This window comes from Pteronotus mesoamericanus, unplaced genomic scaffold (assembly GCF_021234165.1).
Source record: "Pteronotus mesoamericanus isolate MK-2021 breed Mesoamerican mustached bat unplaced genomic scaffold, CSHL_Meso_final contig_25, whole genome shotgun sequence".
Taxonomy (NCBI): Eukaryota; Metazoa; Chordata; class Mammalia; order Chiroptera; family Mormoopidae; genus Pteronotus; species Pteronotus mesoamericanus.
In genome coordinates this window covers 28,129,144-28,153,862 of record NW_026555105.1, presented here as the reverse complement: position 1 = coordinate 28,153,862, position 24,719 = coordinate 28,129,144, and the positions used below count along the sequence as shown (strand labels likewise).

The 24,719-nt window shown below is 38.2% G+C and overlaps 1 protein-coding gene across 8 annotated transcripts in view; it reads right to left on the bottom strand.

Moving 5' to 3' along the window:
• The window catches only part of PLCB4 (phospholipase C beta 4), a 392,492-nt gene that overhangs the window by 48,947 nt on the left and 318,826 nt on the right, over nucleotides 1-24,719 (bottom strand). For all 8 annotated transcript variants that reach the window (XM_054574035.1, XM_054574037.1, XM_054574036.1 and 5 more), the window contains 9 exons: nucleotides 23,089-23,189; nucleotides 19,610-19,645; nucleotides 17,378-17,519; nucleotides 16,633-16,717; nucleotides 16,168-16,292; nucleotides 14,290-14,341; nucleotides 5,020-5,122; nucleotides 2,922-3,086; nucleotides 448-652 (listed from right to left, as the gene is read on the bottom strand). In XM_054574035.1, coding sequence (XP_054430010.1) covers nucleotides 448-652; nucleotides 2,922-3,086; nucleotides 5,020-5,122; nucleotides 14,290-14,341; nucleotides 16,168-16,292; nucleotides 16,633-16,717; nucleotides 17,378-17,519; nucleotides 19,610-19,645; nucleotides 23,089-23,189 — 1,014 coding nt within the window. The remainder of the gene's footprint in view (nucleotides 1-447; nucleotides 653-2,921; nucleotides 3,087-5,019; nucleotides 5,123-14,289; nucleotides 14,342-16,167; nucleotides 16,293-16,632; nucleotides 16,718-17,377; nucleotides 17,520-19,609; nucleotides 19,646-23,088; nucleotides 23,190-24,719) is intronic.

Below are 24,719 nucleotides of genomic sequence, written 5' to 3'. Positions count from 1 at the left end.
GGATTCTTTTTTTGGGAAACTGACCTTTCTTGTGGATTTTGAAGAAAATCCAGGTATGTTGATAGGTGAGTTCAATTTAAATCTTTTAAAGATATCAGTTAACATCAATATTTCTATATTATGTCTCCCCCCCGCCCTTAAAGGATGGTGTAAAGTATACCCTTCACAAATGTATTTGAAAAAATTGATAAACAACATAAAAATTATAGTATTATAAAATAAGAAAGAACCTTAAAAATAATCTAAACTTGCCCTTTCTTTTCTTGGCAGCCCAGGGCTGCCAGTTATTCTTGGTTTTGTTGAGGCTCCAAGGGCCGGCAGCACTGGAGGAATGGGCTTTTTCTTAAGCCATTGGTGAAATATTTTATTATCTTGTAATTTAGAGCCGTGTATATATATTACCTATATAGATATATGTCATATTCTGTACACAAATATTTAACTTACCTCCAAATCCATCAGGCACATATGTTTTAAGAACAATATTGCAGAAAATCGTTGGCAGTGATAATGGTTTATTTCCCTCGTTTCGAAGGGAAATGTGTCGATAGCCGGCTTGGAGGCCATCCAATGGGAGAATCCTCTGGCCAATGAGCTTGTTGTTGTCATCATACACTGCTATTCTCAAGACTGCCAGGTCAGGGAGGATCACCTGCAAAAAAAAGAAAGGTACTTGTCATTGAGCTATGGAAAGCAGCTCCCACAAACCATGACTCTAGGAACCTAGGTTATATCCACACCGGTCTTACGTGCTCCTTTGTGGTTGAAAATAGGCCACGCTCAAATTGCATTCCTAAAGTGCACTGTATAAGCTACAGTGCCCAAGCCATTGAGAAAGGCAATTGGACAGGCTTCCTGGGAATCATCTCATTGAAAATTTTAGATGGAATACATGTGAAAGATCACTAGCCCAAACTTTGTCATGTTTTCCAATCCCCACCCATGAAATGGATAAACAGAAGGAGGCCCTGAGAAATAAAGTGACCTTCCCTAACCTCAGAGATGGTCAGTGACAGTTGGGATGGGCAGTTGAGGCTCTTGACATGTAATCCTGTGGTCTGTCTGCTCCCTCAGCTGCTTCTGATCTCTAATTCGGCCTGTTCTTAGGAATGTAGAAAGTATCTTTGAAGAAATGCTTTATGCATAAAAGATAATTTATATATAAATTTGGATTCTCCCTTTTTCTTGCACTTCTCAATTTTTAACATATTTTGGGATATTCAATAGAGTAAGATAGGACAGCTAGAAACATTAACATATAACCAAGACACTTACTCTTGCCATTCCCAAACTGAATAAATGAATATACAACCTGAGCAGGATAGCAGAAATCCTATTTAGATATAAAACAGCAACATGACAAAAGAAAATCCGATGTTTTTAATGCTGTTAATCAGGAGTGCCTTTTCATTGGCTAATTGCAATCCAGGACATTTGGCTGACTTGAGTACTTTGTTTAAAGCTACATGATATAATGAGTGCTTATTTATGCCCAGAGGTTATAGGCATAATCCCAACTTCAATAAGATGAAAAGGCAAAAAGCTAAAATTCAGCCAACTTCAGTTCCTTGTGGGATGAATGGAGGTTTATTACCTTGTGAGATTACTGCAAAGGACAAAAACAATAACAACGAAAAAGGAAATAATTAAAGTGCTTGATATCATTGATAGACAATTTAAGCTCTGAGGAACAGTAAAGGATACAGAATTGGCATTTGTTTCTAGGGCTAGTAATGTAACATATAAAAAACAAGTTTGGTATTTTCTTAGTCATAAAAACTAAGGACCTCTGCAGTTAAAGGTCTGAATTTCTAGAAATGTGTGTCAGGATTATTCATTATGACAAAGAACGCTGGCCAAATGGACAACAGATCCAACTATAACAAATTGGAAAAACCAGGCAAGAAAGAAGGAAAAATAACAGTTGTGTATGTAATTTATACCTCCCTCGGACAGCAGGAGAGCAGGTGACAATGGAGGGTCTGCACAATAATGGTATTCATATCACATGGTGAACCTAAATTTCAAAACAGGCTGTTTCATTGTCCCTACATTGATCTCCCCAAACTGGTTTCTGTAAACCAGTTAGTCTATTCAAAGGTGAATAATCCCTATTTTTAAGGCAAAAAGCCAATTATCTGAGTTGCACTATACAAAAATGGAGCAGAAACACCTGGAAAACCTGTGTCTAAGGAAGGAGCAAGAGACCGTTATGGTCTGGATAAGAGAAAATGTGACAAAGAAAAACAGATACCCTTCGAGACAACATAGCCAATGAAAGAATTTTTCAATACATTTTCAATTGACAAAAAAGAAACAACGTGAAAAACAGTTACAAGATTGAAAACTGAATCATTAGAGAGAATGACTGTTATTGTTTTTAGGATCAAATTATAGTATTGGGGGGAAAAAACCCCAAAATACCAAAAACAGCACAAGAAGCACAGAAGCTGGAGGTACCCGCAGGCGTCACACTCCCTGGAGGCAGAAGACAATACCAACTGACCCATTTGAAGGCATTTATTGGCCTTAACTATAGTCAAACATTCTACCTGCCCTCCTGGGTAAAGGAGCAGTGCGAGTTAGCAGCTGCTGCTCGGGCAGGGAAGAACTCTCCCAGGTATGACAGTGTCCACCAGCAAGGATACGTCCTAAGTAGATAGCACACCTGGGCCTCAGGCATTGCCACATACGAGATGGGCTTCTCCAACGAGGAGAGAAAAGCCAAAAAAAAAAAAAAAAAAGGACAGGAACAAATGGAAACAACAGTTATATGACAGCTACAACACTTGCCCATTAGAAGAAGGAAAAAAAATGACATTTGGGGTTGAATAACTGTCCCTTACATTGTGCAGGTTCTATGCACAAAAGCATGGCTCCTAAGGTAGCAGAGTGAGTCTGACATATTGAAAATGTCCTACCTTCCGAAATACGAATGATTCTTCATTGTAAACTGGATTGAGTCCGTTGTTCATCACCATGCGAGTTCGGAATTCCTTACGTATCGTGTCAGTGGGCAACCCATACATGTCCACTTCCACGTATGTGCCGATTTTCTTATCTGATAAGAATTGACCTGATATGACCTGTAGCAATAGAACATGAGAGCAGTGAAATCTGTGTGATCATTAGTAGTGAACAATAATCAGGAAGTAAGAATTTGTCTATTCATCTTTGGAAATTTTAATTATTTATGGGAATAATGGCTACACTCCTTATTAAACTAAAAACATTATTGAGCGACTATGCACAAAACTATTCTAGGCAGAGGTTCTACCCTCAAAAACTGTCTAGAAAAAGAGAAGTATAAAGGGAAATATACATGAATCATATGATACAAAGAAATAATGTTCAAGTATCTTCATTTCACCTAAGTGCCCACATCTATGAAATGAAGTGTTGGGTTCAAATATGCCCTAAAATCACTTCACAGCTCCAAAATTCTGCCATACCATACTTGCACTGAATTCTTTTAAAAGTCTTGAAAAGCCACACAGAGAAAGAAAAGCAATGTTAAAATTTGCTTGTTATTCTTTATTGATATTGACACCAGCCAGCTATGTGTTATATATTTGTAAAGACCAGCATTAAATTCTATCTATAATAAAGCTATGGAAAGAGTACTCATTTACTTTCCAAATGACCAGAGCCATTTGTCAGTTTTTTTTCATATTATCTACTCGCTAAAAATTTTGAAACAGTTTTTTTGAAGTATAACTGACATACAATAAACTGTACATATTTAAAGTGCACAATGAAATCAGTTCTGATATACGAGTGCATCTGTGAAACTATTACCACCATGAAGAAAACAAACATTTCCATCACCCCTCAAATTTCTTTGTGCCTTTTTGTAATCTCTCCCTCCTTCCATTTCTGTCTACTGGAAACCACTGCTTTACTTTTTGTCACTGTACCTTAGTTTGCATTTTCTACAATTTTGTATAAGTTGAATCATTTAGTGGGTATTTCTTCATTAGTAAACCTTATGTTTTTAGAGCAGTTTTACATTCAATTTAGCAAAACTGAGCAGGAAGCACAGAGAGTTTGCATGTACCTCGCGGCCTGACACACACAACCTCCCTCATTTTGGACGTCTCTCACCAGAATGGTACATTTCTTGCATCAATAAACCTACAATGACACATCATTATCACCTAAAGTCCACAGTTTCCATTTAGACTTCACTCTTGGTATTGTACATCCTATGGATTTGATCAAATGTAAAATGACATGTTCCACCTCTGTAGTATCATATAAAATAGTTTCACTGCCCTAAAATCCAGTGCCCTGCCAATTCCTCTCCCTTAACCTCTCAACACAGGGCAAGCACTGATCTTTTTACTGTGTTCATCATACCGTCTTTTTCAGGATGTCATTTAGTTGAAATCATAGAATATGTAGACTTTTCAGATTGGCTTTTTTCATTTAGTAATGTGCATTTGTTTTCTCCCTGTGTTTTCATGGCTCAATAGCTCATTTCCTTTTGGCACTGATTAATATTCCATTGTCTAGATATGCAGTTTACTTACTCATTCACCTACTGAAGGATATCTTGGTTGTTTCTGAATTTTAGCATTTACAAATAAAACTACTATAAACATCCCTGTGTATGTTTTTGTGTAGACATAGTTTTCAATTCATTTGAGTAAATACCAAGGAGCATGATTATTGGATCATATGATGACAATATGTTTAGTGTTGTAAGAAATTGCCAAACTGCCTTCCAAAGTTTTGGTTTCCATTTTGCATTCCCGCAGCAATGAAATGAGAGTTCCTGTTGCTCCATATCCTTTATAGGTACTTTTTTTGATCTGATACCTTTTACTAAAAATAACTAATAATTTTATTAGTGAAAAAAAGTATCTCAAGGAAAATAGGGGGAATTTTAAGTCAAAGTTGAGAGCAAAACATGGATCTTGCCCCTTGACATTAAAAAATTTCATTATGATTTCTTAAAACTTTTCTAGGACTACCTGCCTACACATCATACCATTCCATGAAGTGCAAGAGTCCTACCTGCACTGAGCAAGTGGCTGCAATAACCCCGTCAACAGGAGTTTCAGAGAAAGGATCAAATGTTCGATCAGGCCGTCTCATGAAATCTGGTTTGAGAAGGTACCTGGTGGAACAAAAGCATAGAAAGAATTTATTTTATTAGTTGCTTTGACAAAGACTAAACCACTAACTCATTAGGACATTAAATATTTCCTTTTTCTCATCTGTAACTTAGGAGCTAGGTTTTTATGCGGAGGACCCTAAGGATTGAAGAGAAGAACCCTGCCCTACTGTTAATCCTAAAGAGGGGCAGGGAAGAGGGATGTTCTGTAGATTCTAGGATCAGGGACATCTAGGACTTCCTGATGCCACCATTTTCTCTTGACCTTGTCCTTGCCATGGATTTCTTGATATACCTGCTTTTACATACACAATTAAAATATAAAGAATAACAATTAAAAAAAACTGTGTAAGCTATAGTTATCAAAATATAGAAAATATGAGATATTCTACTTTTTTAAAAAAAGATTTTATTTATTTATTTTTAGAGATGGGAGAAGGGAGGGAGAACGAGAGGGAGAGAAATCAATGTATGAGAGAGGTATCAATAGATTACCTCTTGTGTGCCCCTAACTGGGAACCAGGCCTGAAACCCGGGCATATGCCCTGACCAGGAATCGAACCCATAACATTTTGGTTTGCAAGATGGATCTCAATCCACTGAGCCACACCAGCCAGGGTGATATTCTAATTTATCGTGTTTTAAGGGAAGTATTAAATTATGAGATCTAATGGAAGGTTTGATAATTACCATAATTTCAATGTACTGCTATGCATAAAAATGATTGGAGAGGTCTATAACAACAGCCATGTTATAAATATCTGTGATGTAAACTGTTAGAGTCAAGGTCACCACTAATAATACTGTGGGTTGTTGTCTATGTTAATAATAAAAAAAATATAAAATTTCAGTTAAAGGCAGTTGAAAATAAGGATGTAATTATTTTTCTATTTCTAGCCAGGGTCAAGTAGGCAAAAAAATGAAATCAAAGATATCCTGGTTGGAAAAAAATAAAACTTCCTTTTCACAGATGACAAGATCTTGTATATAGAATCTACCAAAGGAATCTACCTAAGCGACTATTAAAAACTACCAGAACTAGTAAATTATATGAGGTAAAAATCAACTGTATTTCTATGTACCAGCAGTGAGCAATCCAAAATTGAAATTAAGAAAATTTCATCTATAAAAGCACCCAAAGAGAATAAAATACTTCAGAATTAATTTAATAAAATAAGTGCATATACTTTGAAAACTACAAAACATTGTTGGAAGAAAATAAAGACAGTCTAAATATATGAAAAGACATTTTGTGCTCCTGAATCTGAAGACAATATTGTTAAGATAGCACTGGTCCCCAAACTGATATATAGTATCAATGCAATTCCTATTGAAATCTCAGCTGGCTTCTTTGTAGAAATTGAGAAGCTGATCCTAAAATTCAAAGGAAACTCAAAGGACCAAGGATAGCCAAAACAATCTTGAAGAAGAAAAACAAACTTTGTTTGAAGATTGCATACTTTAAATTTCAAAACTTTCTCCAGAGCAACAATAATCAAGACACTGTAGAAATGGCATAACGATACACATAAATAAATGAGATAAGAGTTGGGAGTTCAGAAATAAATTTATGTATTTGTCCATGATCAACTGATTTTTGACAAGGATGCCAACACTATTCAATGGGGGAAAGGTCTTTCAAACAAATAATGCTAGTACAACTGGACAGCCACAGGCAAAAAAATAAATTGGACCCCTCCCTCACATAATATACAAATACTTACTCAAATTGGATAAAAAACCTAAATGTAAGAGCCAAAACTAGATAACTCTTAAAATAAAACATAGGGACAAACCTTTGAATTTGATAATGGATTCTTAGGCATCACACAAAAAGTACAAGTAACAAAGGAAAAAAAAAACTTGACTTCATCATAAAAAGTTTTGCACTTGAAAAAACACACTGTCAAGACAGTGAAAAGACAGGAAACAGAATGGGAGAAATATTTGCAAATCATATATCTGGTAAGAGATGTATATCTAGAATATATAAGGAACAAATAACCCAGTTAAAAAAATGGGTAAATGTTCTGAATAGACATTTCTCAAATAAGAGATACTAATGGACAATAAGCACATGAAAGATATGTAATATTATTAGTCATCAGCAAAATAAAAATCAAAGCCACAGTGAGATGCCACTACACACACACTCCTATGACTATAATAAAAAAAGTCAGATAATAGTGTTAATGATGATATGGAGAAATTGGATTCCTTGTACATTGCTGGTGGGAATATAAAATTACACAGCCACCTTGGAAAGCAGTCTGGAAGTTCCCAAACAGTTAAAGATAGAATTACCACATGACCCAGTAATTCTACTCTTATAATATATGCAAGGAAAATAGAAATCATGGCTACACAAAAACTTGTATGTGAATATTATAGCAGCACTATTCATAATAATCAAAAGATAGAAGCAATAAATATGTCCCTCAACAGATGAATAATATGTTCATACAAAGGAACAGATGGATGTGGTATATCCAAACAATGGAAAATCATTTAACAACAAAAAGTAATGAAGTACTGATTTATGCTACAACATGGGTGAAACTTGAAATCATCATGTTAGAAAGTCAAGATGGAGGCGTAGGTAGACATGCTTTGCCCCCTCACACAACCACAAGAGAGCTACAACTAAAACTAAAAACAATTAACACCCAAAACTGTCAGAAAATTGAACTGTATGGAAGTCCAACAACCAAGGATTTAAAGAAGCCACATTCATCCAGATGGGTAGGCGGGGCAGAGATGTGGAGTTGGGGCAGAGAGGACAGGCAACAGCAGCAGAATGGGTGGTCCCACATTCACGGTGGTGGATAAAAATCAGGAGGTCTGCCTTGGGAGCAACTGATCCCAGCCCCAGGCTAGACCACACAGCTCAGGGTTCTAGCTCTAGGAAGATAAATGCCCATAACTTCTGGCTATAAAAACCAGTGGGGGTTGCGGCAGTGGAAGAAACTGCTGGTTTTTCATGAGAGTCCGTTTAAAGGGCCCACACAAACTTACAGCATATGCAAACCCACTCCTGCTGGGATTCACCACCAGGGCAACAGCTAGTAGGGTGCCAGTTGCATATGGGAAGTGGGTGAAGTGATGGAAGTGGAACTGTCCTCTCTCTAAGCCCTCCCCTCACATAGAGCCACAAAGCAGTGAAGCAGGTTGCTCCACCCTGATGAATACCCAAGGCTCTGCCCCATACAATGTAACAGGTGCCCTAAGACAGAGAGTCAAACCACCTCTATCTAATACACAGAAACAAACACAGAGAGGCTGCCAAATTGAGGAGACAAAGAAATGTGGCCCAAATGGAAGAACAGAACAAAACCCCAGAAAAAGAACTAAACCAAATGGAGATAGCCAACCTATCAGATGCAGAGTTCAAAACATTGGTTATCAGGATGCTGAGAGAACTCCTTGAGTATGGCAACAGCACAGAAGAAGATATGAAGGTTACATTAAGTGAAATAAAGAAAAATCCACAGGGAATCCACAGTGAAAGGAAGGAAGCTGGGATTCAAATCAATGATGTGGAACATAAGGAAGAAACACACATTTAGCCACAACAGAAAGAAGAAACAAGAATTCAAAAAAAGTTTAAGTATGGTATAAGAAGACTCTGGGACATCTCCAAATGTGCCAACATCCAAATCATCAGGTTACTGGAAGAAGAAGAGGAAGAGTAAGAAATTAAACACTTATTTGAAAAAATAATGAAAGAAAACTTCTGTAATTTGGCAAAGGAAATGGACATACAAGTTCAGGAAGCACAGAGAGTCCCAAACAAGTTGGACCCAAAGAGGACTATGCCAAGACATGCCATAATTAAAATGCCAAAGGTTAAGATAAAGAGAGAATCTTAAAAGCAGCAAGGGAAAAGCAGAGAGTTACCTAAAAAGAGTTCCCATAAGACTGTCGGTTGATTTCTTAAAAGGAACTTCGTAGGCAAGAAGGGACTAGCAAGAAGTATTCAATGTGATGAAAAGCAAGGACCTACAACCTAGATTATCCAACAACGCTATCATTTAGAATGGAAGGGCAGATAAAGTGCTTCCCAGACAAGGTAAAGCTAAAGGAGTTCATAATCACCAAGGCATTATTACATGAAATGTTAAAAGGACTTATTTAAGAAAAAGAAAAAAAATCAAAACTATGAACATTAAAATGACAACAAACTCAAAACTATCAGCAACTGAATCTAAAAAAGATAAACAAACAAACAAACCAAAAAACTTGGGTCAAAAACTTCCTCTCCTTAATATATAATTTGTTAGAAAGGACAAAAGAACTAAAACGACAGATAGAAAAATTCCACACTCATCTGAGCAGCATATAAAGTAAAACAAGAGCTTCCAAAACAACAGGTTTTCTTTTAAATGTAAAAGAATCAAAATTTGGGGGATTGAATATTTCATATTCCTTAGTAGCATAACTTTTTCTACTTTTAACTCTAGATGATACCAGGTTTACTACTACCTTTTAAAACACAACCAAAAAGGGATCCTGGGACATGACACTTTTCCTTAAAGAAAAGTTTGAAGTCATGTTCATCAGTTTTGACACAGTTGCTCCTCTTTGCTATCATCTAAGTCTGAGCAAAAAAGTATTAAAAAATAACCCACATTCAAATTGGATGTAATGAATAAAGAACCTCTGAGGAATAACACTGATTTTTTAAATCAAGAATACAGAGTTTATAGAATCATTAAAAAATTAAAGACAATTTTGAATATTTACCTGTCTCCAAGAGAATGCAGCCCAAAATACTAATTCAAAAGCTCTCTAACAGCAAACGGGAGAATGTTTTCTGTATACACAGAGTTTTAGATTTGGGCCTATTTCTGTGGCTAGTGTTAACCACTCGGGAATATGATGACACAGCAAAAGCTAGACTTAGGAAGGAAAGTAGATGAGTAACAACAGTGCTACACACACTTCTCTGAGGGAAGCCTCCCAGCTTTGTGTGGCAAAGTAACAGACATCATCTGTGAGGGAGATAACAGATGATGGTTCTGCCTTTCACAAGAGGGGCAGCATTTGGATTCCAGTTGTGTGAAACAACACATTCTGCTTCCTGGGAAAGGCGAGGACTCTGGGGTCCACAGAGGACTGTAGTCATCCTTCCAGTCCTGAATCTCCTTGGGCAGTGGCTGGCCAGAGACCCAGCATTCCCCATGCTCCACTGTCATTGCGTTAGGGGTCAGGAGCTGCCTCTCACCAAAAATAAACAAATGTGGTGTTGATGATGCTTAGCGCCAACAACGTTCTTCCTCATACCCTGCTTTTAGATCTGGTTAAAAGAAATCTAATCTGTGAAAGAGGGAATTGATCCAAAATAACAAATGCTAGGGAAAAAGGGCAAAAAACCTAAATCCAGTTCTCCAAAACAGGCCGCCTTCAGTTTAATGTGTTCGTTTTATACTTGAATACTTACAAAATAAAAGAGAGCATGCAGCCGTGTGACAGAACTAAGAGGTAAGCCCTGGCTTGGGGCTGATACTTCTGCAGCTGTCCTGAAGGAGTGTCTGTTCTGGACCTAAGGCCACCTGCAGATGCAGCAGAGGCTGCTACTCAGAGCCCTGGCATCTGTGCATGTCCAGGGACTGCAGGCATTGGTGGGGAAGCTGAAGCCGGAGCCCAGTGGCACTTCATGGGCATGGGATCTGTGCAGCTGCATAGGGCCCTAAGCTTCGAAGGGCTCTGTGCTTGATTTACGGCTCTGCAGCTACAGTCTTCACATTCTTAGTAATTTGTGAACAAGAGGCTCTTTGTTTTCACTTTGCATCAAGCCCTGAAAACTATGTAGCTGGTCCTGCGTGATGTTTTTTGGCACAGAAAATGAATTTGGCACAGGTCTGTGTGGTGGACATGGGCACAAGCCAAAATCAATGGCAAGTGGAGGAATCTGAGGATGGTTTGTGAACTTGGAAGGGCCTCCAAAAGCAAGGGAGGGCGAGAAGAAGGGTCTGCACTCAGGTGGCTGGACAGGAGCCATAAGAATGACAGGATAGAAAAAAAAGAGAATGACAGGATGGGGTCATAAGGAAATAGAGCCTATCTGATCACCTCTAAGATGCCATCAATTATTCAACACTCCATTACTTTATTTACCGGCAAGAAAGAAAAATGGCTGCTGATTATAATTATAAGATGCTACAGATTTTAAAACACTTCCAATTTGAGAAAGTTATATAAAAAGCGTGCATCTCTGAATCAAGAAAGCCATACTATTTTATATCAATCAATTACCTCTGGAAGCCTGAAAAGACTTGAGAACTTAATTTGCTTTATGTTGTTTCATTAGAAATGCCTCCCATTTTTCCATTTTTAAAAACGAGCCTGTCATAAACTACTGGTGACTTACCTGGTAAAAAAAAATCACACTTACTGGGCCCACCGGTGTCACCTCCCAAAAGATTGGCCTGCGGAGCAGAGGGCTTCCCGGGTGGGTTTCCGATGTTTTGTTACCGTTGCTAGAGTCAGGCATGTTAAGTGCGTGTTGCACACTAATGTTCTGTATAAAACAGCTACTGTTTGCCACTGTCAGCCTAAAAGGCACAGGATACCACTGTGGGGCACAGGGATGCAGCCCTCAGACACAGCCCACAGGGTTTATCTAAAAGTCCCTGTACATGAATGGGAGAATGGCAAGGACCACTTGTGAAAGCTACTAGAGCCTTGGATGCCTTTGCTCCATGGAAAGGTGTCCTGCATGGCTGGCTCGTACCTGCCAGGTATGGGCACCTTTGTCATTGAGGGGCATGAAAGGTCACAGAAAGGTTTCTTCTCTGTGCCTTCAGGCTGGGTGTGGGGAAAGGGAAGGGCGGGGGAAGGGAGGGCATGCAAGACTGAACAATCCTGTCAATTCCTCTTATGTTGAGTTGCCTTACTGAACAATCATATATTTTTGCCCCTCTGATGGGACTTAGGCTGTTGGCCACACATCTCAAACACACTGCACAGAATTCAGGCTAAAGGCACATCATCCTGGCTCATGAACATATTTTAAAATAAACAATGGTACAGAGAGACACATTTGTGTGAACTATGGGAAAACTCCTGAAAAGAAATATAGCAAAGGCATACAGCTCCCATGGAGACCTCTTTCACCTGGAAGCAGTTCCCTTTCTGGTGTCAGAACCAGCCGTGGGGCAGCTGAGGCAGGGATGGAAAGCTCTGGCTTTACTGGACCACAGGGAGGGCCCAAGGAGGGAGCACAGCCACGTCTGACGTGTCTGTATGAACCACAGGGCATGGCTGCCTCCCTGAGCTCAAAGGCCTGCTCTGAACTGCATCAGAGTGCTCCTTTATCCTTGCCTGGTCTCTGGGTGTTAACAACCATGAGGTCTTTAGTATTCCTTAAACTTCACTTTTGCACCAAAATTTGCAGTCCATGAAGTAGTTTCATATACAGTCATCTTCACCCTTCCTGAGCTGTCACGACAAACCTGTGTGGTAGGTGTAACTGTCTTCATTTTATCAAGCAGAAAGTTGAGGATCAGCCTAACATGCCTGCCCAGGCACATTTCACTCAGGAGCTGGGGCTCAGGCCTGGGGCTCAGGCTCCAAGGGAGGCTTTTATGCTCACACCACAGCTGCTGAGGGGTCCCACTGCCTCAGCCCACCACTGGGGGTCCATGCATCAATCTAGATGCACAGTCTCCTGCTTACACACACTTTGCATTCAATAACAAAATAGCTTTAAAAATCTCTGAAATATATATATTTTAAAAGATGTTATTTACTTATTTAGAGGAGGGGAAGGGAAGGGAGACAGGGAGGGAGAGAAACTTCAGTCGGTTGCCTCTTGCATACCCCCAGCCAGTGTGAGGCCCGCATGTGCCCTGACTGGAGTCAAACCGGCGACCTTTCACTTTGCAGTATGACTGCCTACCAACTGAGTCATGCTGGCCAGGGCTGGTTTCTTTTTTTTCACAACATAATCTTTATTGCATTTCCCCCACTTTTATAGAGACATATGTTACATATAACATTGCATTAGTTTAAGGTATACATTTTTTTATTTCTTGCAAAATACACATGAGAAAAAAATGTGTACGATCAAGCTGTGTGTGTGGTGGGTGATTTGGGGCATCGGGCTGTCACCCTGTGTAGGTGCTGTGGCAGGGAACCAGGTGACAGGCAGGAAGAGGTGGCAGTGTGCACTTTAAACCCACAAGTGCTGAAAAATTTTACTGAGACTGGCTGTTTTTAATGATAAAAATTAGATATTTAACCAGAGAGGCCAAGAACTGTCTGAGAGTAGCGTTGCAGAATGGGATGATGCTCCACTGGGTTCAGAGCCCTTGAGGCAGTGGCTTGGGGTTATTTGCCTGCAGTGCTGCTTGGGGACAGATGTACGGGGAAAAATGGCCACACAGTGTTTTTCATCTCTGCAGAATTTGAACTTTATATTGTCATTTACCCTTTCAGCATTTCAGTAGAATTAACATTTCCTATTTTACACTTGGTTCACTAATCTTAGAGCACTATTTATAAGACACACAAAAGAATGAAGAGAAGACAAAGCTTTCTTCCTGGCTGAATTAAATGCAACTTCATTCTTCTATCTGTTCTAAGTAAATTGCACATCTTTAATGTCTAGTTAGTGTCCAAATGAGCAGGGATCACTGTTTTTCCCAGGTATAAAGATCTCCACTATTGAATTTGAAGTGAGAAAGTTAAACTCTAGAGTGCGTATGATAAAATGCCTAACTTGTGGTTAAATTTGTTTTTTAAATCTCTTGTTCCCTGACTGGTGCGGCTCAGAGGTCTGGGCACTGTCCCACAGACTGAAAGGTTGCCGGTTCGATTCCTTATTTGGGTACATGCCAGGGTTACAGGCCAGGTCCCTGGTTCAGGGGAGCACAAGAAGCAACTGACCAATGTTTCTCTCACACATCAATATTTCTCTCCCTCTTTTTTTCCCCCCTTCCCTTCTCTAAAAATAAATAAATAAAAATCTTTTTTCAAAGTCTGTATACCTGGAGATAAAGAATGCATATTTGCAAATACAACCTATCCAAGGATCTCCTTTGGTTCTATCCCATTTCTCAAACATAGCTTACAGTCAGCAGTCCCTAATTAAAAATGACACAGTTTCATTAGGGCTGTAGCACAGAATGCTGGAACATGGTGACAACAGTTTAAATCATATTACTTACCCACACGATCCATTATACTCAAATTTTCCCTGATTCAATTGCATCGCTAAATCTGTCAAGAGACAAAAATAATTTAGCATCTCATCTCCCTGGACAAAAAAGATCCTGATGGGGTGATTTTAAACAATGGAAATCAGATACTGATTGCAGGCTGAAAGGTCTTTTATAATACCGCAAGGTACTACTGTGTCTGTGTAAGCGCACAACTCTCTCTTCTATGTTAAAATAACCTTGTGTTTCATTTAAACTAAACGTAAAATGTGTTTTCATAACAATCATGCTAGCATTGCTTTAAAATTTGGATTCACTGTATGAATTTTGTTAGTGTTGAGTATAAATGTCCCACCTGATATAGTTGGAGAGGATGTGCCTTATGACCCCAGAGGAAGGTTTCTCTAGAAACTCCTAGTAAGTTAAGTGTGAATATAAATTCCATTAGAAAAACAAAAAATAAACTAGGTAAGTATGATGTAAAAATCAGTTAAGGTGAATTTTTCTAGTGGGGTCTACAAGGTCAGCACATGGCTATGACTTTTCTCTTACAAGCAGACACAAGCTTCATTCTTTCTTTTCATCAGCAAAAGAAATGGGTCAGCTGATGCATATTTTTCTTCTGCAAAATGTTGTGGTTAAACCTAACATTACATAATAAAACATAAGCTGACCTACTGAATAAACTGCTTTAGGATCATCTAACCCATGTAATGGGCTCACTGTTGACCCAGAATATAACTTGATACCATTTTAAGAAAGTAATGTTATTTTTGTCTCTGTGGAAACACTCTAGGATTGTACTAGAATCTGGTTATAGTTTACTATAGCAAAGACTGATGGGTACACTGTGCAGGAATTTGATTGCAACTTCTGGTCACTGAAGAGGTTCTACCAACAGGTGGGAAATATAGTCAGGCCACATTCATGCCAAAAGGATGAATGTTAATGAACCTTTCAATCAGTCCAGAGGATAGAGGAAAAGTGGAGAGAGATTCTCAAAGTATGGCTAATGGATTAGAGAACAAAAACTGGGAAATACAGAGGTACCCATGTGTAGCAAAGAACTGAACAAGAAAGCGCTGGTTTGTTTCGTTTTACCAATATTAAAAAACATGCTCTGAAATTAACCATAAAAAGTGATTAGATTTTGTGGCATATTTCTCACCTGTTTTAGGTAAGTGTCTAGAGCCCATTACTTTTTTATCTCTAATTTTAAAACTGTGATCCTAGGCTCTTAAGCAAACATCAAAAAACATTACAATTTGTTTATGCATTTATAAAAGTCTACTCTTCTCCTGGGGAGGGGGGAAAATCATATATTGGAAACCTGCCTTTGAGTACATTTTGGAGGGCCAAGTTATATATTAGTACCTCCAAAATCATATAACTCCCTACACACCATTTTAGCAGAGTCTACTCCATAATATTCCACACGTTTATGGTGACGTAACCACTTTGTCGCTCATTTCTATATGCTGAATTTTAATAGTGGGAAGGTACTTTCCAAAGGAAAAATGAGTCATAGTTACTATACAAAGACACTCAAATTCCTTGTATTTAATTCTGTTTGTGGAAACAAAGATCAGTTTGATTTAAATGGAGGAAAAATTAGAAATATTTTGGAATAGGGAAAAATGTTTTGCAGAGTAATCATGGCATTTGCAAAAGGAAATATGATTTAAATCAAAATATATTATCTTTTAGCATTGTTTTATTGCTCTATTTTGAGTTTTTGATTTCCCATCATCACATAAATTCAACACATTGTTTTGCCATATGTCTGCTTCCTTTAAAAAATGCCCATAGCCAAGGGATGGCAGCTATTGGCACCATCCTGTCAAAGCATTCTCCTGGAATTTGAGGTCACTGGACATCAGTTCCTACCTGGGGTTTGATAGTTCAGTGAAACCATCTGGCAGCCAGCGTTCCAGAAAATCTGAGGCATGTAATTACTGGAATCGACTCGGCCTCCCTTGGGGTAAATGCGACTCATTTGCCGTTTGTTATAACTGTGTAACTTATTAAGGAAAATGGAAAAAAAAAAGCTTATTCCAGCAACAATAAATAAACAACAAAGGGCTAAAAAAACAAAGTCCTAGACCAATAATGACAAACAAGTAGACAACAGAGAGCAGACTTCATATTTATAAATGATGCTTCAGAGAAAAACCACAGTTTGCTATATGGATTATGAAAACAATTCATATTTGGGCAGATTTTCATAGACACTGTGGTCTCTCAAACATTATTTTATTAGCTCTATATCCACAATTATGTATTAGCCATTAATCTATTTTAGAGACTCCTGCCAAACCAAAAGGGCACCAATCACTCATTCCATAAGGATACTTCACAAATTCAATCGCGTGTGTCTTCAAGTAGCCCAGACCGACTGACTCATTAAAAGAAGACATGTTATAATGGATATTGCGTTCTGTAAAGAAAAGCAAAGATGCACTCAGAAACCCTGCCATCAAATGCTCAGAGAAAGAAAGACAAGCAATAAATAGAATTACACCCTGAATCAGGAGACTTTGCAGCCAGACGTTCCATTATCATATTAGTAGCCTCTACTTTCATTAACGTCCTATGGATGGAGATAGTTGACTTAAAAAAAAAGTGTGAAGAATTAAATTTGGAGTCATTAAGCAAATTATGTGTACACAACTGCCACACAGAGCCAACCTTGAAATATGGATATTTGATGATGATTATGATAATGATGATGAGGATGATAATAATGGCTTCTTTACAGAAATAATTAGAAAAAATTATAAAATACTTTACACATTTTTACAACAAAAGACCAGCTTTTGATGAAAAGAGGTCTTAGGAAATATATTTAATGCAAGAGGCTACCTTCTTTTCGTGTTAACAAGTCCAATCTCTCAGAGCCACCTTGTGGATGAGGTAGGGAATGACAGCACAAATGCTACCACATGCCAAGGACATGTGGTCTGTCAAACTAAAACATGGATGACGTGGAACAACCCCAGGCCCAGAAAAGGAAATGGCAACAAGTCAGATCACAGCTTATCAGCATAACAACAGCAAAGCAGACCAAACAGGCAGTAGCATTCAACCTTGGTGTTACCTTCAGCAACATGGAAACCTTGAAACTTTACAGGCTGTGCATAGTTGATCATTGTGGACAAATACGGATGGATATTAGTGGTAGCACCTACATATTTATAAGATGCCATCCATGCCTGCTCATCTTCTACAGTAACCAGGCCCTACAAAACACAGTGAAGGGGAACATACATGTCGTGACTTTAGCAGGACTCACAGATATATGCTACAGGCTCCCTCACTAAAGATAATTTACACACACACATAAGTTGAAATTAAAGACATTTTCCTTGCTCAATTATGCTAATGGATTGCTTAAAAGTTAATGTCTAGTGGAGCTCCAAATAATCAAAAGGATTATCTTACATTTTTAGGACATTTTTTAGATTATCAAAGGACTTTAAAGTATGAAACTATATTGAGGTTCCCAGCAATGCTATGAAATATACATAGCAGGTATTAATTATTCTGATTTTTATTAATGGAGGCAGAAAGTAAAAACAGTGGCTCCCCAACTTTGTGTTCATCATAATCACTGGGAGGCTTATTAAAACACAAACTCTCGGGCTCCACCCTCACAGTTTCTGATGAAGTGAACCCCAAGAATCTGCTTTCTAACTAGCTCCCAAGAGATAATGGTACAGACCCTCTGTGGACCTCACTTTGCTTAACACTACTCTAGGATTTAAAAACCACATACATAATTAGTGTGTGTGTGTGTGTGTGTGTGTGTGTGTGTATATATATATCTTAAGAATAATTTAAAAGCTTATTCTTAAAACAATCTGATAACCCACTACACAGGACATCGTTTTAATTGAAATATTGAAATTGTGTTATTTTGCATAGAAGGGAAAAAACAAATTATTTTAGATTATTTCCTGGTTAATCAGAACAAAACCAACAAAATCAATAACAACAGAAATAAAGTCTTCAAAAGTGAGCAACATGTTGTTGATGAATTTGAAAAGCTAAATTTCCTGTATAGATTGTTATAGATAGATGAACTGTTTAGTTGCATGAATCATTTCAATAGTTAAAAAATGGTCAGACTGTCTTCTTATCGGATGGCATGGCACTCTAAGTCATCAAACTGATTTCACAAATAAAAGCCTGAGATACATATCAAATAATATAACTTACTGGTTTTTTAAAATCATTTTTTCATATGTCCCAACCTCCCAAATAGTGCAGGGTCCATGTCTGATTCTTGTGTGTTTAATGATAATAAATAATACCAGAATCACGTGTTGAGCGCTGAGCTGAATTCTTGCGTCCACTGTCATTATTGTTAGCAATCATGTGCAGTAAGAATTTGAGTCCTACATGACCACATGAGAAGACCGAGGCCTTAAGGATTCAAATAACTCAGTCAGAGCTACTTAATACAAGCAGCGACCAAAGGCCAATGTGCCTTTTGTTTGCCCCAATACCTTATGAAACTCTAGTAGAATTTTACAAATATCTTGGGAGAGGATTGGGATCAGACTTATCCATAATTATTCCAAACTTAATATTTACACAGTCAATACTTACTCCCAATAAGATAGGAACCTACAGCTAGCAAAACTGTATTTTCTGAAGTTCTGAAGTGTGGGAATCAAATTACAAGGCAAATTTCTGCCTCTGACTGCCGTCAGTCTCACAACTGTAATAAACCATGCATTTACTAAATAAGACCACTTTGACATTATGAGGAACTTTGAAAAGAATAAAAGAAACTAAAATGGAACTGTATTTTCCTTACAATAAAGTCAATGTCTAATAATGTCAAATAAACTCCCAGAAATTATCAATTTCTGAGAAGACCAATGTAATTGGAATCAGGATCGCCTTTCTATTTCACTACAATATGGATTTGCTCACTAATTATTAGGTCATTTGTATTTTAAAATTCAATGGGTTGATGATCATTTACTCCTATTCTAGGAATGAGATCTCTAGTCCCAGCTAAGAAAATGCCTAACTGCAATGGGTACTTACTTTTAGGAAAATCATCTCAATCGCCTGCCCTAATTTTTTAATTTTATTGGGATTTAGTCACTTCACCACTGTGATTAATTCTTTCTTTTAAAGATTCTTAAAATTAGATGTATCAGGCATGTAAACATTATACCTATAAATAGTAAGCTTGACATTCCATGGGGCAGGGGGAAGACAGAGTAACAACACTTAGTACATAATGTTCAGTATTAGGGGACCACATACAGTGCCTCATAATGAAAAAAAATACACAAGGAAATTATTGTTTTACCTTTTTGTTGATTTCATGTTCAAGGTCATCAGAAACCTAAATTAAAGAAAAAATAATTTATTTCTCTGAAGGGCAAAATTCCAAATTTGCCAACCATATATATGCACATATTTAAATAAATATAGGTAAACTTGTTATTCTTTTTATTTGTTAAGGTAGGAATTCATTAATGACATAAAGCCATGGACAAAAGCAAGTACTGAAAGGATACTGTTTCACATACAAGAAAAGCTAATTTTAATGCTGTCTCCCTCCTTTGTTGACAGTTTTCACCTATTTAGATACTTCCTAATGTTAACTTAATTAGTGATTTAGTCATGGGAAATAATCAGTGTGGTCACCTCTCCTGATATGTAAAGGTCAGCAAGCATAGTCACTTTTCAGCATTCAACATTCATGGCTGGGTATTGATAAAGGCTTTATATAATAATGCAGCATAAAGGTAAGCACTGAGTCTTAGTGGGTATTCAAAAGTCTGAAAGTAGTCATAATTCTCTATCAGAAAAGGTAGAGTATAATAGCTATATTCCTTTGGCTTTGCTCATCAGACAAATACTCTTCCATTTTCCTATGACCAAATGTATCTATCAACTGCCTGCATCTCCATCCAAGGTCTTCAATAATTAAGTATCCCTGCTCCAATCAAAGACCACACCTTCACTTCACCATGGCCCCATCTACTCCCTTCTCAAGGAATTCCTAGGCAGTTCTGCCCTCTCTCTCCTGTGAGACTTAAGCTCTCCCTCTCTACCTGCACCATTCTAACAGTTTGCAAACACACTCCAGATTCATCGCGAAAATAACACTCCCTGGACCCCTCAGGCTATCTTTAACTACCAGCCCATTTCTTACCCCTCTTTGTAGCAAAACTGCTCAAAAATGTAGTCTCTCCTCATTCACATCTGTCTGCTCCAGTGGCCCCCACCTCTCCATTGAAATTTCTCATTGTCAGATCACCAATGTCACCAATCCAATGGACACTCTGTGTCTTCTTAATCGCTCAACAGAACCATAAAAAATCAACCCACTGTGCCAGGTGCTAGGGGACTGGGGAGCTTTCAATTGGTCAAAGGATACAAACTTCCAGTTATGAAATGAGTAAGTTCCACGGACTGAATGTACAGCAGTAACCATAGTTAGCAGGACTGTATTATATACTTGAAAGGTGCTACAAGAGCAGATCTTTAAATGCTCTCACCACACACACACACAAAGGTAATTGTATGAGATGATGGATGTTCTTACTAACCTGATTGAGGTTATCATTTCACAACATATATGTGTGTAAAGTCATCACATTGTACACCTCAAACTTACATAATACATATTATGTCAATTATATTCCAATAAAGCTGGAAAAAAAGATCAACCGTGCTTTCTCTTAACACTGTTCTCTTGGCTTCCTTGGTCCTGTTGCCTGCTTTCCCCTCCTACTTCTCTAGCTATACCTTGTTCTTCTTTTATGGTCCTTCTTCTGTGACTCTGCCTTTAAAACAGGGCTCCACCTGGGCCTTCTTTTCTGCCTATCCCTATGGGTCATCTCATTTATATCTATGGTTTCAAATAATATCTTCTGAACTCCCAATTTATGTCTCTAACCCAACCTCTCTTCTACCTCTAGCTACAGGTGATGGTGTTGCTAGTGATGATGATGATAATGATGACCGTGGCCTCACCTAAGGCCTTTATAGGAGTTACCATGTGCCAGGCACCATTCTAAGTTCTTTCCATACACTATACCCATTCACTCTTCACAATGAACCAATTATTTCCTCCATTTTGCAGATGGAGAAATGAAGGCACTGAGAGGTTAGGTTACTTACCTAAGGTTATATAGTTAGGAATTAAACCCTGAGTCAGATGTCAATGTTAAATAAACACCTAGGAGGCACTACCCCTTAGGTACCTCACAGTCCTCAAACAGCCTGTCTTACCTGAAACTCCTGAATTCTTTCTCCTCTTGTCTTCTCCACGGTCAACCCAGGTCCTCAAACATAAACCCTAGAGAGTCATCTTGCTTCCCTCTCTCTCCTTCACTTCCCCATGTTCAATCCATGAGCAAGTTGAATCATTTTTGCTTCCTCAGTAGATCTTGAAACCACTCAATCCTCTCTTCCTACTGTCTAGTTAAACACTCAGGGATCTGGCCTAATGTAACAGTGTAGCCTAACTGCTCTTCCTGCATGCTCTCTTGCTTCCTTCTAAACTCATTTCTATACAGTAACCACACTGATTTAAAAAAATCCCTTCTAGGCTACATTGCCCCCTTCTTCAAATATTTTCATTGGCTTCCTGTTTCACTTACATTAACACCTAAGTTTCTCACACCAGCCTCCCAAATCCTGCATCACCTAGTGCTCACCTGCCTGCGCAGTCTCGTGTTGTTTCACTCCACCCCTCACTCAGTTCACTCCGTCCACACTGTCTTTTGTTACTGCTGTGGTCCCTCTGTGGATAGTTATTTTTCTATTTTTGTGCATGGCTGATTCCTCTTTACCCTTTGGGTTCTGGTTTCCTTATTTCCTCCATGACATTATTCTCCATTTTAACACTCACTTTTAGAATCATAATAGCACTTACCACAAATTGTAATCATATAATCGTTAACTTTGTTGTCTGTTTCCTACTCCCTTCTTATAAACTGTCATCAAACTATAAGCTCCATGAGGGCACAAACCAAGTGCGTTTTGACCCTGCTGGGTTGTTACAGCCTAGACTGTGCCTGGCACATAGTAGGTTCACAGTAGCTATTTTTCTTGGTTGAATGGTTGGCTATATGAGAACTTTTTTATACTTCCTCTACACTAGCAGGGAGTTGAGATTTTTAACTAGCAGGGCTAGTTTTGTAATGTGGGCTTGCTTGCGATGATCAGGGGCCATTTTCCTGATGAGTTCAACAGGCTAACCGTTGCCACCGGGATGCTGTTGTCTCCCTATTCACCTAGAATAGCGGTTTCCAACAGGTGTGCTACAAGAATCTCCAAACATGAAACCCCTGACTATTAAGTCAGGGACTCTGTCCTCTTTTCCCTTCGATCGTCAAATCAAAAAGAATGGCAGCAGCCACCACAGCAATACCATCCAGTGTGAATGAATCGAAATTATACCTATTTTTTTTGTCAGATTAGTTAAAAATATATTTTTTGGTGTGCCACAGAATTTTAGTAATTAGTTTATGTATGTGCCATGAGATGAAAAAGTTTGAAAACTGCTGACCTAGAATAATACAGTAAATGATAATATTTAGAGGACACAGGCCAAATGGGTAGGGGTTAACAGTGGGTAATGAGTGATTTCAATGTCTTTCCTAACGTAATATTGTGTGTGTCTTGAGTTCAGATATGAATCTGGTCACCCAAGTTAGAAGAGAAATTCTAGGCTACTTTAGTCTCTTGTGGTGGTTATAATTCTCAAATTTTATAACTAAAAGCTGCTGCCTCTTGAAAGTCACGAAATAAAGGGAATACCAAGACTCTAACCTTCTTGACGCTATTTGCAACAGCTTCCTTGTGACCCAAGTCATCAGCAGAAAGTTCATTTCCATATTTATATTCAGGGTGAGCTTCTTCTTCTTGGTCAGCTGCATGAAAGACAAAAGAAAAAATCCATGAAGCCAAATGACCACCAGCAGTCAGACCTTCTCTATAATCCAGGAGAACATAAGCCCTTTCAGAGGAGAAAGAAGCTGAAAGGAGATGGGAACACTGAAATGTGCAAGCTTTTTTTCAAATATAGCTCTCACTAAACTCTTATCAAGGAGCATATCTTGTTATTTATTCTTTCTCCTGCATCTTGCATGGTGTTTGACCTGTTGGATACTTCATAATTTTTTCTTCAGTGAATGATTATCTCCACCCCAATACTCTAACCCTAAAAATTAAAGCCTCAACACCTCAGGATACCTGTAACTCATACATATATATTTTGATCTTCCACGAAATCTAGAGAAAACAAGAAGAAGATACAAGAAAAGGAAAATATGTTCGATAATATTGAATAAGGAGACTACAATGTCCACAAGTCATTATGTGACAGAGAAAAAAAAAGAGCTTGGAAAGATTGTACTGCTCCTGTAAGCAATTTGTTCAAATCTGGCTAGATTTAAAACACTCTGAAGTCATTTCTCAGGCTCATACCAGGGGAGGAGTGGGATGTGGGTGCTAAATAAAGTGGGAGCAAAAACAGGAGTAAATGTAAAACTAGTTGACTGATTCCAAGATGCATTCCTCCCCCTGCCCCTCACTTCACACATTTTAATATAACTGATACTACAAGGTATCATTCAATCAATGGTATTTTAAAATTAATTGGAAGCATTTTACTTTCCTGGTCAAAATGAAATAGTGATATCTTTCAAATGATGTTATATCAGATTCAGATTTTGAGAGCTTATAGCAAGATGTTATTTTGGGCATGGGATGAAGGTGAGGCAAGAGAGACAGACACTCTCCTCCTCTGGAACTGATATTCTGATGAGGGGATATTTGAGAGGCAGATGATTAAAAACCAACCAACCAACAAACCAAACAAACAAAAAACAGTAGATCATATAGGATTTGGGCAGGAAAAAGAATTTGAGGAACTGCAATATGTCTTAATCTAGTCCAGTATCTTCATTTTACAGACGAGGAAATAGATTCAGAGATATGATTTGACTTGCGAGGTCACAGAGTTAAGGTAAGGACTAGATTTCTCCAGATTCTTAGCAAAATGCTCTTAACATGACACTGGGTTTCCATTACCAACACTAAGTCTATAACAAAGGTTTTAAAACTTCCCAGAATCACTATTAAATTTCTACTTCATATTCCTCTAGTCTAACCTGTCCAGCCAGATGTAAACTACTTGAATTCAGGGGTATGTTCCATAAAAGTGGTAGAGACTTAGTAACTACTTTAAAAGAGTTGTACGAATGGACGTTATCATCTCTTGAGTGTGCAAGTACACACAGGCACACATACAATTCTGATATTGCCCATTGTTTGTCTCACAGTCCTGGAAGTCACCTGCCCTTCTGAATCTAAATCCAGCTAATGAATGGGCACATGCTTGTACAGAGAGTCTTTTCTATTTTCTACAGCCTCCAGGCAGCCTGCCTTCTTGAACTATG